At 44.6% G+C, this 11,426-nt stretch overlaps 1 protein-coding gene across 2 annotated transcripts; it reads left to right on the top strand.

Moving 5' to 3' along the window:
- The first annotated feature begins 2,096 nt into the window (after positions 1 to 2,096).
- LOC115109479 (MOB kinase activator 2) lies at positions 2,097 to 7,691 on the top strand. Of its 2 annotated transcripts, XM_029634402.2 has the most exons (6): positions 2,097 to 2,232; positions 2,333 to 2,463; positions 5,863 to 6,008; positions 6,299 to 6,395; positions 6,490 to 6,614; positions 6,879 to 7,691. In XM_029634402.2, exons 2-6 carry the CDS (start codon positions 2,390 to 2,392, stop codon positions 7,121 to 7,123), a joined length of 687 nt encoding a protein of 228 aa, XP_029490262.1. In that variant the 5' UTR covers positions 2,097 to 2,232; positions 2,333 to 2,389; the 3' UTR covers positions 7,124 to 7,691. The 2 variants fall into 2 exon arrangements, with proteins under 2 accessions (XP_029490262.1, XP_064865840.1); XM_065009768.1 differs by having other exon boundaries at positions 2,097 to 2,463.
- The last annotated feature ends 3,735 nt before the right edge of the window (positions 7,692 to 11,426 follow it).

Raw genomic sequence — 11,426 nt, 5'->3', positions numbered from 1 at the left:
AGGGGTTGGAGTAGAGGGAGGGGATGGAGTAGAGATGGATGGGGGTGGAGTAGAGATGGGGGAGGGAGGGGTGGAGTAGAGATGGTGGGAGTGGGTGGAGTAGAGATGGAGGAAAGGAGGGAGGGGTTGGAGTAGAGAGGGAGGGAGGGGGTGGAATAGAGATGGAGGGAGGGGTTGGAGTAGAGATGGAGTGGGTGGAGTGAGGGGTTGGAGTAGAGAGGGAGGGAGGGGGTGGAGTAGAGATTGAGGGGGTGGAATAGAGATGGAGGGAGGGGGTGGAGTAGAGATGGATGGAGGGAGGGGTGGAGTAGATATGGAGGGGGTGGAGTGAGGGGTTGGAGTAGAGGGAGGGGATGGAGTAGAGATGGATGGGGGTGGAGTAGAGATGGGGGAGGGAGGGGTGGAGTAGAGATGGTGGGAGTGGGTGGAGTAGAGATGGAGGAAAGGAGGGAGGGGTTGGAGTAGAGAGGGAGGGAGGGGTGGAATAGAGATGGAGGGAGGGGTTGGAGTAGAGATGGAGTGGGTGGAGTGAGGGGTTGGAGTAGAGAGAGGGAGGGGGTGGAGTAGAGATTGAGGGGGTGGAATAGAGATGGAGGGGGTTGGAGTAGAGAGGGAGGGAGGGGCTGGAGTAGAGATGGAGGGAGTGGAGTGAGGGGTTGGAGTAGAGAGGGAGGGAGGGAGTGGAGTGGAGTAGAGGGAGGGAGGGAGGGAGGGAGTAGAGATGGAGGGAGTGGAGTAGAGGGAGGGAGGGGGTGGAGTAGAGATGGAGGGAGAGAGGGTTGGAATAGAGATGGAGGCAGGGTGTGGAGTAGAGAAGGAGGGAGGGGCTGGAGTAGAGATGGAGGGAGGGGCTGGAGTAGAGGTGGAGTGAGGGGTTGGAGTAGAGATGGAGGGAGGGGTGGAGTAGAGATGGAGGGAGGGGGGAGTAGAGATGGAGGGAGGGGTGGAGTAGAGATGGGGGAGGGAGGGGGTGGAGTAGAGATGGAAGAAAGGAGGGAGCGGTGGATTAGAGATGGAGGCAGGGTGTGGAGTAGAGAAGGAGGGAGGGGGTGGAGTAGAGATGGAGGGAGGGGTGGAGTAGAGATGGAGGGAGGGGTGGAGTAGAGATGGGGGGGTGGAGTAGAGATGGAGGGGATGGAGTAGAGATGGGGGATTGGAGTAGAGATGGAGCGAGGGGTGGAGTAGAGATGGAGGGAGTGGAGTGAGGGGTGGAGTAGAGAGGAGTGAGGGGGTGGGTAGAGCTGGTGGAGTAGAGATGGTTGGAGTAGAGGGAGGGAGGGAGGGAGTAGAGATGGATGGGGGAGGGAGGGGTGGAGTAGAGATGGAGGGAGGGGGTGGAGTAGAGATGGAGCGAGGGGAGGGAGGGGTGGAGTAGAGATGGAGGGAGGGAGGGGGTGGAGTAGAGATGGAAGAAAGGAGGGAGCGGTGGATTAGAGATGGAGGCAGGGTGTGGAGTAGAGAAGGAGGGAGGGGCTGGAGTAGAGATGGAGGGAGGGGCTGGAGTAGAGATGGATGGGGTAAAGTAGAGATGGGGGGGTGGAGTAGAGATGGGGGAGGGAGCGAGGGTGGAGTAGAGTTGGATGAGGGATTGGGGGGTGGAGTGGAGTGGAGATGGAAGGGGGTGGAGTGGAGTGATGATGGAAGGGGTGGAGTAGAGGGAGGGAGGCGGGGTGGAGTAGAGATGGAGAGGGTGGAATATAGATGAAGGGGCAGGGAGGGGGTGGATTAGAGATGGAGAGAGAGGGGGGGTGGAGTAGAGATGGAGGGGTGGTGGAGTAGAGATTTTTACATTTTTAAATTTAATCTTTAATTAACTAGGCAAGTCAGTTAAGAACAAATTATTATTTACAATGACTGCCTACCGGGGAACAGTGGGTTAACTGCCTTGTTCAGGGTGCAGAATGACAGATTTTTACCTTGTCAGCTCAGGGATTCGATCCAGCAACCTTTCGGTTTCTGGCCCAACGCTCTAACCACTGGGCTACCTAGTGCAGGGAGATGGAGGGAGGGGTGGAGTAGAGATGGAGGGGGAGGAGTAGAGAGCTCTTGGCTCAGTAAATATGTTTGTGGAGAAACCTGCCTGTCCACCTCACAGAGGAGGAGTCTAGGGGCGTGGGACACAGACAAAGAACAGACACACACTAACACGAGGAGGGAGAAGAGGACTTTTCTGTACACAGTGGATTTTACACTTGTGGAATATAATTCATATTTGGAACTTTGCTGGGGGAGGTCTGTGTGTTAGTGTGTAGTATAGTGTGCCTACGTTAGTGTGTTTTGTATGAGTGACTGTGAGAGCATGTGTGAGTGTGTTATGTTGTGTGTGTAACAGCCCGGCCCCGGATGGAAAGGGTTGTCGCTGGCTACTCCGAGGTCTTAGCTCCCAGCCATGGGAGGCTGCCAGAGTCAACCCTCTGCTGCGGATACACAAATAGTACCCCAGGCCTCTGACGTCAACAAACTGTAAGTATCTCTCCACTTCCTCTCTCTCAATCTATCCATTCCCCCCCTTCCCTCTCATTGTTCTATGCTAGTTCAGATTAGACTGGGTTTGTGAGTAGGGCTGGCAGTAGGTTGAACAGTTAGTTAGAACTCAAAAGATCTGAACTGAGGTAGAGAGAGAAAATTGGGGATAGAGCGAGAGACGTAGGGACTGGGAAAAAGAGAGACGGCTGCTGGACATGGTAAACTGAGGAATGTTCTCTTTATAAGAACGTGTGTGTGTGTGTGGCACATATTTGTCTGATAACATCAACGGGGATATAGATTCCTTTTCTGAGGCAAAAAGCAGGAATGATGGGATTGTGGTTCAAAAAGTGTTTAAGAAGAGATGGTGTGTGCTTAAAAAATGTCATGAATATATAGATTGCTTGTGTGGCTTTTTGAACAGAGACAGTTATGCTTGGTTTACTGTTTGCTTCGTCCACAGAGTGCAGTGAAACGTTAACACACACACACACACACACGAGTGAGAGAGCAGGCTCACAGTGGATTCTGTTTACCTATAAACACACCACCTACTTTGGATTTGTGTGTGTGTGTGTGTGTGTGTGTGTGTACATGTGTGTACAGGTGGTTGGTAGAGAGGGTAGTCTAAATAAAGGGGCAATTGTGTAGAGTAGAATAGGGAGGAAGTTTAGTTGACAGTTCCCTCAGCGTGGTAAAACCAGCCTGATCGCTGTGTTCACCGCTATTTCACTATATTGATTCCCAATGTGACCTTCCTTCTGTCTGCACCATCCCCAGATGCTGTTTAAAAGCAATTCTGAAGATTCCTACATACTTTGTCCTGACCTTACCCTTTAACCCTAACCTCCCTCTGTCATCGTTCACTTGCTCTCTGTCTCTCTCTTTCTCCTGTGGACAAAGGCCATGCTGTTTTGCCAATAGGACACACACACCAAGGCAACCCCAGCAGGGACTGAAACTCCTCATAGAGAACAGAATGTGTCTGTTATCAGTGTAACAAGGTCACACACACACACACACATTCTCAAATACACACACAGATATCAAGGTTGAAAGTATTTTCGTTGCTTTCACTTCACTGACTGTGTGTTGATATAGTCAGTGGAAACATTGACAATGTAGTGTAGTACAGTGGAAAACGTGGACCTGCTTTGCATGAAGTCAAATCCCTCTGGCTCCAGTCCCTGGTTGAGACTCTCTAGGACAGAGACATTGACCAATATCACAATACATTTCATGTGTCTGTGGTTATAATGCATTATAACAAAGTATTACCCCTCTCACTTTATCATCTCCTCAGCCCGCCCCTCCTCATCTCTGATTTGTTAAGCTGAACAGATGCTTCCGTAACGACCAGACACACAGCTCTTTAACCTCATTACACAGGTGCATAATTAAATCGCTTTAGCACCCATGAGCACCGGAGATAACCAAGCTGGCACATTTACACTGAACCAAGATATAAACGCAGCATGCACCTATTTCAAAGATTTGACTGAGTTACAGTTCATATGAGGAAATCAGTCAATTTACATGAATTCATTAGGCCCTAATCTATGCATTTCACATGACTGGGAATACAGATATGCATCTGTTGGTCACAGATACCTTTAAAAAAATGTATGGGTGTGGATCAGAAACCCAGTCAGTATCTGCCTCATGCAGCGCGACACATCTCCTTCGCATAGAGTTGATAAGGCTTGTGGAATGTTGGACTGGATATTGGCAGGAACTGGAACACACTGTCGTATACGTTGATCCAGAGCATCCTAAACATGTCTGAACTGGGACATTTTCAGCTTCCAGGAATTGTGTCCAGATCCTTGCGACATGAGGCAGTGTATTATGCTGAAACATGAGGTGATGGCGGCAGATGAATGGCACGACAATGGGCCTCAGGATCTCATCACGGTATCTCTGTGCATTGAAATTGCTATCGATAAAATACAATTGTGTTCGTTGTCCGTAGCTTATGCCTGTCCATACCATAACACCCCCGCCACCATGGGGCACCTTGAACATGACCAAAATTGACAAATCTAACCATCCTTAAACTTTAAGGTTAAAATAATGAAATAACCTCAAAAATAATGATTTTTTTTTGTCAAATTCCTTAAATGTGCTGAGAATGTTCCCAACCAAGTGATTATCCTGCACCATTCCCAGAACGTTGTGGGAAGGTTGTATGCAAAATAACCATAGGATAACCATGCTCTCACCAAGCTCTAAGAAACATTGTACTACAACATGCATGAATATATACCGAATGTGTATTTCAGTATGTATATATTCACACTCACTGACACACACTGGTTGAGATAGAATATGCCCAAAGTTCTATATGATATATCTCACCTCAAAACCTCCAGTTTACAGTGTGGACTCCCTTGTCCTCCAGAGAGCAGCTGTACTCCTAAATCCTGCAGTTCATTGTTACTCCGATCCAGCTCTATCAGGTGTGAGAGATTTGACCTCAGAGCCGAAGCCAGAGAAGCAAAGCCTTCCGCTGTGACTTTATAACTTTCAGCCTGCAATGGGAGAAAAACATTTCCATCTCAGCTCTACATGAAGGATCAATTTATATTTTCTAACAAATTAGTTTTAATGGCATATTTGAGCGATGTCATTACTTCAGTGTCTTCGGTTTACAGTGTGGATTCCCCAGTTGAGCAGAGAGCAGCTCCAGTCCTGCATCCTGCGGTTTAGTATCACTCAGGTCCAGCTCTCTCCTAGATTAGAGAAGTTTGAGCGGAGAACTGAAGCCAACACATCACAGCATTTCTCTGTGAGATTACACCCTTTCTGCCTGAATAAGGAACAAAGAAGTGACAGAATGGGGTCAAAAATCTATTATTACCAATGAAATGGGAGAGTGCAACCAAATATGAATCATATAAATCGTATAGCTTGGTCACTCCTAAATATTGTGGATTTTTCTGAAACAGTTAATTGTATTAACAAATGAGTTAATACATACTGTAAGGTAGTGTGTACACTTATTACTTTGAAATTATTAGCAGGGCACCAGTCTAGTTATTGGACCAACTGGTTTTCTAAGAAGACCTGATTTATGAGTTATTTTAGTAATAACTCTATAAGACTACAATTAGAATAATATAGTGGTAAATGTATTAACCTGAAGGTATGAATTAGTTGAGAGTCAATTGGAGTTATTTTCCAGAATAACAAGACAAACACAATTGGTTTTCAGAATGTTATGTGCTACCTGGGAAGAGACTGCAGCAACAGCTGTGTGTGTGAGCATATAGTAAACCATATAGTCCAGACTGCAAACAATGCAATCTGATGACTGCAGCTGGAGCAGTGAAACATGGACACTTAAATACTGACAGACACACTCACACTTTTAACTGTGTGTGTTGTATTGTTTAGGGGAGATAATAACAATGAGCTGGTGTTGGAGGAGCGTCCCTATCTGCAGCAGCAGTATGTCTCTGAGAGGATCACACACACCGACATAACCGCCCTCACCGCCCTGCCACCCGGACTAGACCAGGCTGAGTGGCTTGCCAGCAACAGTCAGTATATATATATATATATACACACACACACACACACACACAAATTGGGAATTCAGAAATGGGAGCCCTATTTGGGAGTGTTAGGGTTAGGGTTAAACCAGGGTTAAACATAAAGTGAGTTAGGGTTATGCCAAGATTAGAGTTGTGGTTAGGGTTGAACCAGGATGTGGACATGAAGATACGGTTGCTTTAGGGTTATGCCAAAAGAGCTAGGGTTCATTTTGTATATCCCTAATCCCAATATTGCATTACTATAACCTAAACTGTTTCTCTCTCCCCCTCTCCAGCGGTAGCCTTCTTTAAGCATATTAACCTGTTCTCCAGTACCCTTTCTGAGTTATGTACTCCTACCACCTGTCCTACAGCCTGCGGACCAAATAACATGTAAGTCACACTCAAACACACACACAGGTACGTACGTTAATATTCACACTCATGCAGACATACCCTTCTGCTCCCTCAATGTGTCTGTGTGTAGAGTGTATACATGGACAGACGATCAGGGGAAGAAGTTGAGGTGTTCCGCTCCTCTCTACTTTGACTATACCATGTCCTACATCCAAGACCTACTGACAGATGAAGACGTCTTCCCCACCAGAGCAGGTACGCACGCACACACGCATACACACACGCACAGTATAGTAAATGAACACAAGTGCTGCAGACATTCACTGCCCTACTGATCATCAACCAATGACTACAACATAACAAACCAACTGATCTATCAGTCAATAAAATACTCAACCCTTCTCCCCTTTCATTCCCACTCCCCCACTACCTTACACATCATCCTCTGCCTCCTCACTATTTCCCTTCCCTGTCTTATCCCCAACACCTCTCTACATCCTATCCATCTCATTTCACCAGGGTCAGTGTTCCCAGCAGGCTTTGTTTTCTTGGTCAAGAAGGTGTTTCTGCTGTTGTTCCGTGTTCTGGCTCATATCTACTGGAGTCACTACAGAGAGGCCCTGGTTCTGGGACTACACCCCCACCTCAACACGTTGTTCATACACCTCACACACTTCAGCCTTCAACACGACCTGCTGGAAGCAGAACACACACAACCTCTACAGGACCTGATCATTGCTCTGGGACAGTACAGCCTTACCTGACACACACACAAATGTAACTTCCCAGATGTACACGCACGCACGCATGTATGTACACATACACACACAGCTTCAATGAATTTAGAGAGACAGACTCAGCGACTCTGTTGTATAAACTGTGAGATAACCTTTTAATGCAGTGGGCTAAATCAGGGTCACTTGGTAGTCTTAAGAAAATTTACTTTGAAAAAAAAGTATACAACTCACACATGGGCTTAAAAAAAAGAAGACACCTGTACCATGTCAGATATAGAGTTGAAATGTATTACATTTTGAATTTACATCCCAATAGACTTTATATACTGTACATCACAGAAGACTGAAATATAACGAAATTGTTTGACATAGATTTTCTGCATTTAAAAAAAATCATGTTTATTAATAATAATAAAAAATGTGAATAACATTCTACCAACGAGGCCACTAGGTTGTTTGACTGCAGGAAAGGGTTATGTAAGAAGAGGATGTGTATAGCTCTTTATGCTTTTGCATGGGATATGTAAAATAGATAATATATGTTATGAAGATGATGTTCTTGTATGTTATTAAACTGAGGTCGTATGATTTTCAATGGTCATGTATACTGTAGGTCAACTATTATGCTCTCCTTCAAATCACATTTTATTAGTCACTAGCACCCAATACAACCTTACAGTGAAATGCTTACTTATGAACCCCTAACTAACAATGCAGTTTTAAAAAAATGTTTAAAAAATGGATAAGAATAAGAAATAAAATTAACAAGTAATTAAAGAGCAGCAGTAAAATAACAATAGTGAGACTTAATACAGGAAACTACACATAAGTTATGTTCCAGGTTAATACAGTAGGTACAGTCACAGAAAGCACAGTTTCCCTTAAATGTTTCTGAGAATGTCTTCTTTCAGATGCTCTTTTCCCTGGGTGTATAGCCCCAACCTTTTAATAGAGCCAAATGTTCGATGCATGTCAAAGTCATAAATCCGTCAGATTGTTTTAAGTCAACATTTGTCAAAACTCAGTTTTAGCTGAAATTCAGATCAGTGTTGCTCAGCCTCTGAACATCATAGGGAAATCATTTTCATATCTATGTGGTCGGCGTGGTTGCACCATTCCTGTGCAGCTTGTTTCTAGGACACTCCAGTCAAAAGTTATATAGACTAAGGTCAAGGTCAAATTGTGGGTGTCAAATTGACCCAGAACATCATGGATGTCACTTTTCTTGTACCATGTAGTGATTTCTTTTATTTATTTTTATTATGTGTTTTACAGAAAGTTCAAGAGTCAAATTGCAGGTCAATTTGACTCCAAATCAGTGTTGTTCAGCGTCTGAGTATCATAGGGATATCATTCCTGTGCAGAAAGCTTATTTCTAGGACACACCGTTCCAAAGTTATATAGACTAAGGTCAAATTGCGGGTCAAATTGACCCAGAACATCACTTTTCTTGTGCCGTGTAGTGATTTATTTTATTATGTGTTTTACAAGTTTGAGACCAGTAGCTAAGAGTATATGAAGGGTCATGGTGAAAAAATTAAGTAAAACTGTAGGCCTATTTGAGTGATAAAAAAGTTAAATTGAACATAAGGGAAGAGATGTTACTGAAAAAAGTTACATGAACATACACGTCTTTAAAAGTTACATGAACATACACGTCTTTAAAAGTTACATGAACATACATGTCTTTAAAAGTTACATGAACATACACGTCTTTAAAAGTTACATGAACATACACGTCTTTAAAAGTTACATGAACATACACGTCTTTAAAAGTTACATGAACATACACGTCTTTAAAAGTTACATGAACATACACGTCTTTAAAAGTTACATGAACATACACGTCTTTAAAAGTTACGTCTTTAAAAGTTACATGAACATACACGTCTTTAAAAGTTATATGAACATACATCTTTAAAAGTTATATGAACAGAGAGGACGACACAGTGGACCTGTGAGGAGGAAAAGAGAGCTGAGACGCCCAACCCGGGTGTGAATATGGCAGAGAGATGGTTCCAGAGGAGAACAGAGAGGACGACACATTGGACCTGTGAGGAGGAAAAGAGCTGAGACGCCCAACCCGGGTGTGATTATGGCAGAGAGATGGTTCCAGAGGAGAACAGAGGACGACACAGTGGACCTGTGAGGAGGAAAAGAGAGCTGAGACGCCCAACCCGGGTGTGAATATGGCAGAGAGATGGTTCCAAGAGGAGAACAGAGAGGACGACACATGGCAGAGAGATGGTTCCAGAGGAGAACAGAGAGGACGACACATTGGACCTGTGAGGAGGAAAAGAGCTGAGACGCCCAACCCGGGTGTGATTATGGCAGAGAGATGGTTCCAGAGGAGAACAGAGGACGACACAGTGGACCTGTGAGGAGGAAAAGAGAGCTGAGACGCCCAACCCGGGTGTGAATATGGCAGAGAGATGGTTCCAGAGGAGAACAGAGAGGACGACACAGTGGACCTGTGAGGAGGAAAAGAGCTGAGACGCCCAACCCGGGTGTGAATATGGCAGAGAGATGGTTCCAGAGGAGAACAGAGAGGACGACACAGTGGACCTGTGAGGAGGAAAAGAGCTGAGACGCCCAACCCGGGTGTGAATATGGCAGAGAGATGGTTCCAGAGGAGAACAGAGAGGACGACACAGTGGACCTGTGAGGAGGAAAAGAGAGCTGAGACGCCCAATCCGGGTGTGAATATGGCAGAGAGATGGTTCCAGAGGAGAACAGAGAGGACGACACAGTGGACCTGTGAGGAGGAAAAGAGCTGAGACGCCCAACCCGGGTGTGAATATGGCAGAGAGATGGTTCCAGAGGAGAACAGAGAGGACGACACAGTGGACCTGTGAGGAGGAAAAGAGAGCTGTGTGAAAGTGAGGCTTCATGCTGATATCATACTGTTCTGCTCTGTTAAACAAAGATTCCAAATCAGCTTGGCTTTGAAACAATCCATTCTGATATAAGTCTAAAATGTTTAATGTTTTTCTAATTCAGCAAAAAAATATCCAGACATTATTAGAATAACTGCAGAAGAAGCTGGAGAAATCTAACGACCTAGATTTGTCGGTTTCTTTTCCGGATTCTGCTGGATTCTCAGTGAAACACATTGTGTATAGCTAGTATACCATAACTGTTACAAACATTATGGTACTACAATGCATTTTTAAACAGAGAAGGCGGACCGTCTGCTCATCCATACGTTACATATTAAGCATTACAGCTTCACACATGGTCCTCATACTGTCCTGATATTATGAGCACTTTTTGTACAAATTTCAAGGTGAGAAAATAATACTAAAATCACAGTAGCATGCTATATTAGCACTATAGTAGAACGGATAGGTCCTTTATCCTAACACTGTTATAGCTAAGTGGCACAGGGTCAGTGAAAGAGCCAGACCAAACCCTGGGTATAGGGGCTCAGTGAATGAGTGGAATGTGAACAGGTTGGTCAGTGCGCCAAAGGAGATGCTGTAGAAGTATAGAGTACCGGCCGGCCAGTCCAGATAAACACCTACTCTGTTGGTGCGGGATGAGTGGACAGGTATGACGGTTTTATGATAATTGTGCCAGAAAGTATCTGTCATCAGAGCACTCCAGACTCTACGACTTTTTGTTGAGTCCAATCACAAGCTTCCCCCGTCCTGCTTGTTGTTCTACATGCCACCCCTATATCAACCCTCTTCCCCCTCCACTCTACCTCCCAGGAACAGCGTTCAGTCAGACCCTCTCTACACAGCACTTGTGACCATTCCTCAAACTTCTCTGGGTGATCAGGATACAGCTGTTCCTTTCATTTCCCCATGTCACGTTTCTGTTCTCCTTAGACCGAATCAGATACCTGTATGCTGTGTTTTGGTCCAATGTGAGTTTGCAGGCATATGTTGGACAGGATGAAATCAATTGTAAAAACCATTGCAAACCATTAATATTGCATTCTTGACCATTTCATTTTACAGTCGTGACTTACATTTCAAGTGCCCAGCTTTGATCTGTCATTTTCTATTGTGGTCCACACTATATAAATAACAGAGGAAATTATTAGTGATATTTTCTTCATAAAACAAAAATCACACACAAGCTAGGTTTCCATCCAATTGGTTACAGATTTTCATGCAAATATATATTTTTAAATTACATAAAAACAAAATGTTCATTTTCCCACCTGAGATGTATTTCCATCATATTGACTTGTTGGGGATAAAAGGCTGTGTGAGATGATATCATTCAAATAAAAATATATTTTGCATTTAAATTCCCATGTACCGAATAAAAAATACAAGTTAAATGGGTTTCCATCTCATTTTCAACTCTACTGATGGTT

This window comes from Oncorhynchus nerka, linkage group LG25, assembly GCF_034236695.1.
Source record: "Oncorhynchus nerka isolate Pitt River linkage group LG25, Oner_Uvic_2.0, whole genome shotgun sequence".
NCBI classification, from domain to species: Eukaryota; Metazoa; Chordata; class Actinopteri; order Salmoniformes; family Salmonidae; genus Oncorhynchus; species Oncorhynchus nerka.
This window is presented reverse-complemented; position numbering and strand designations above follow the sequence as displayed.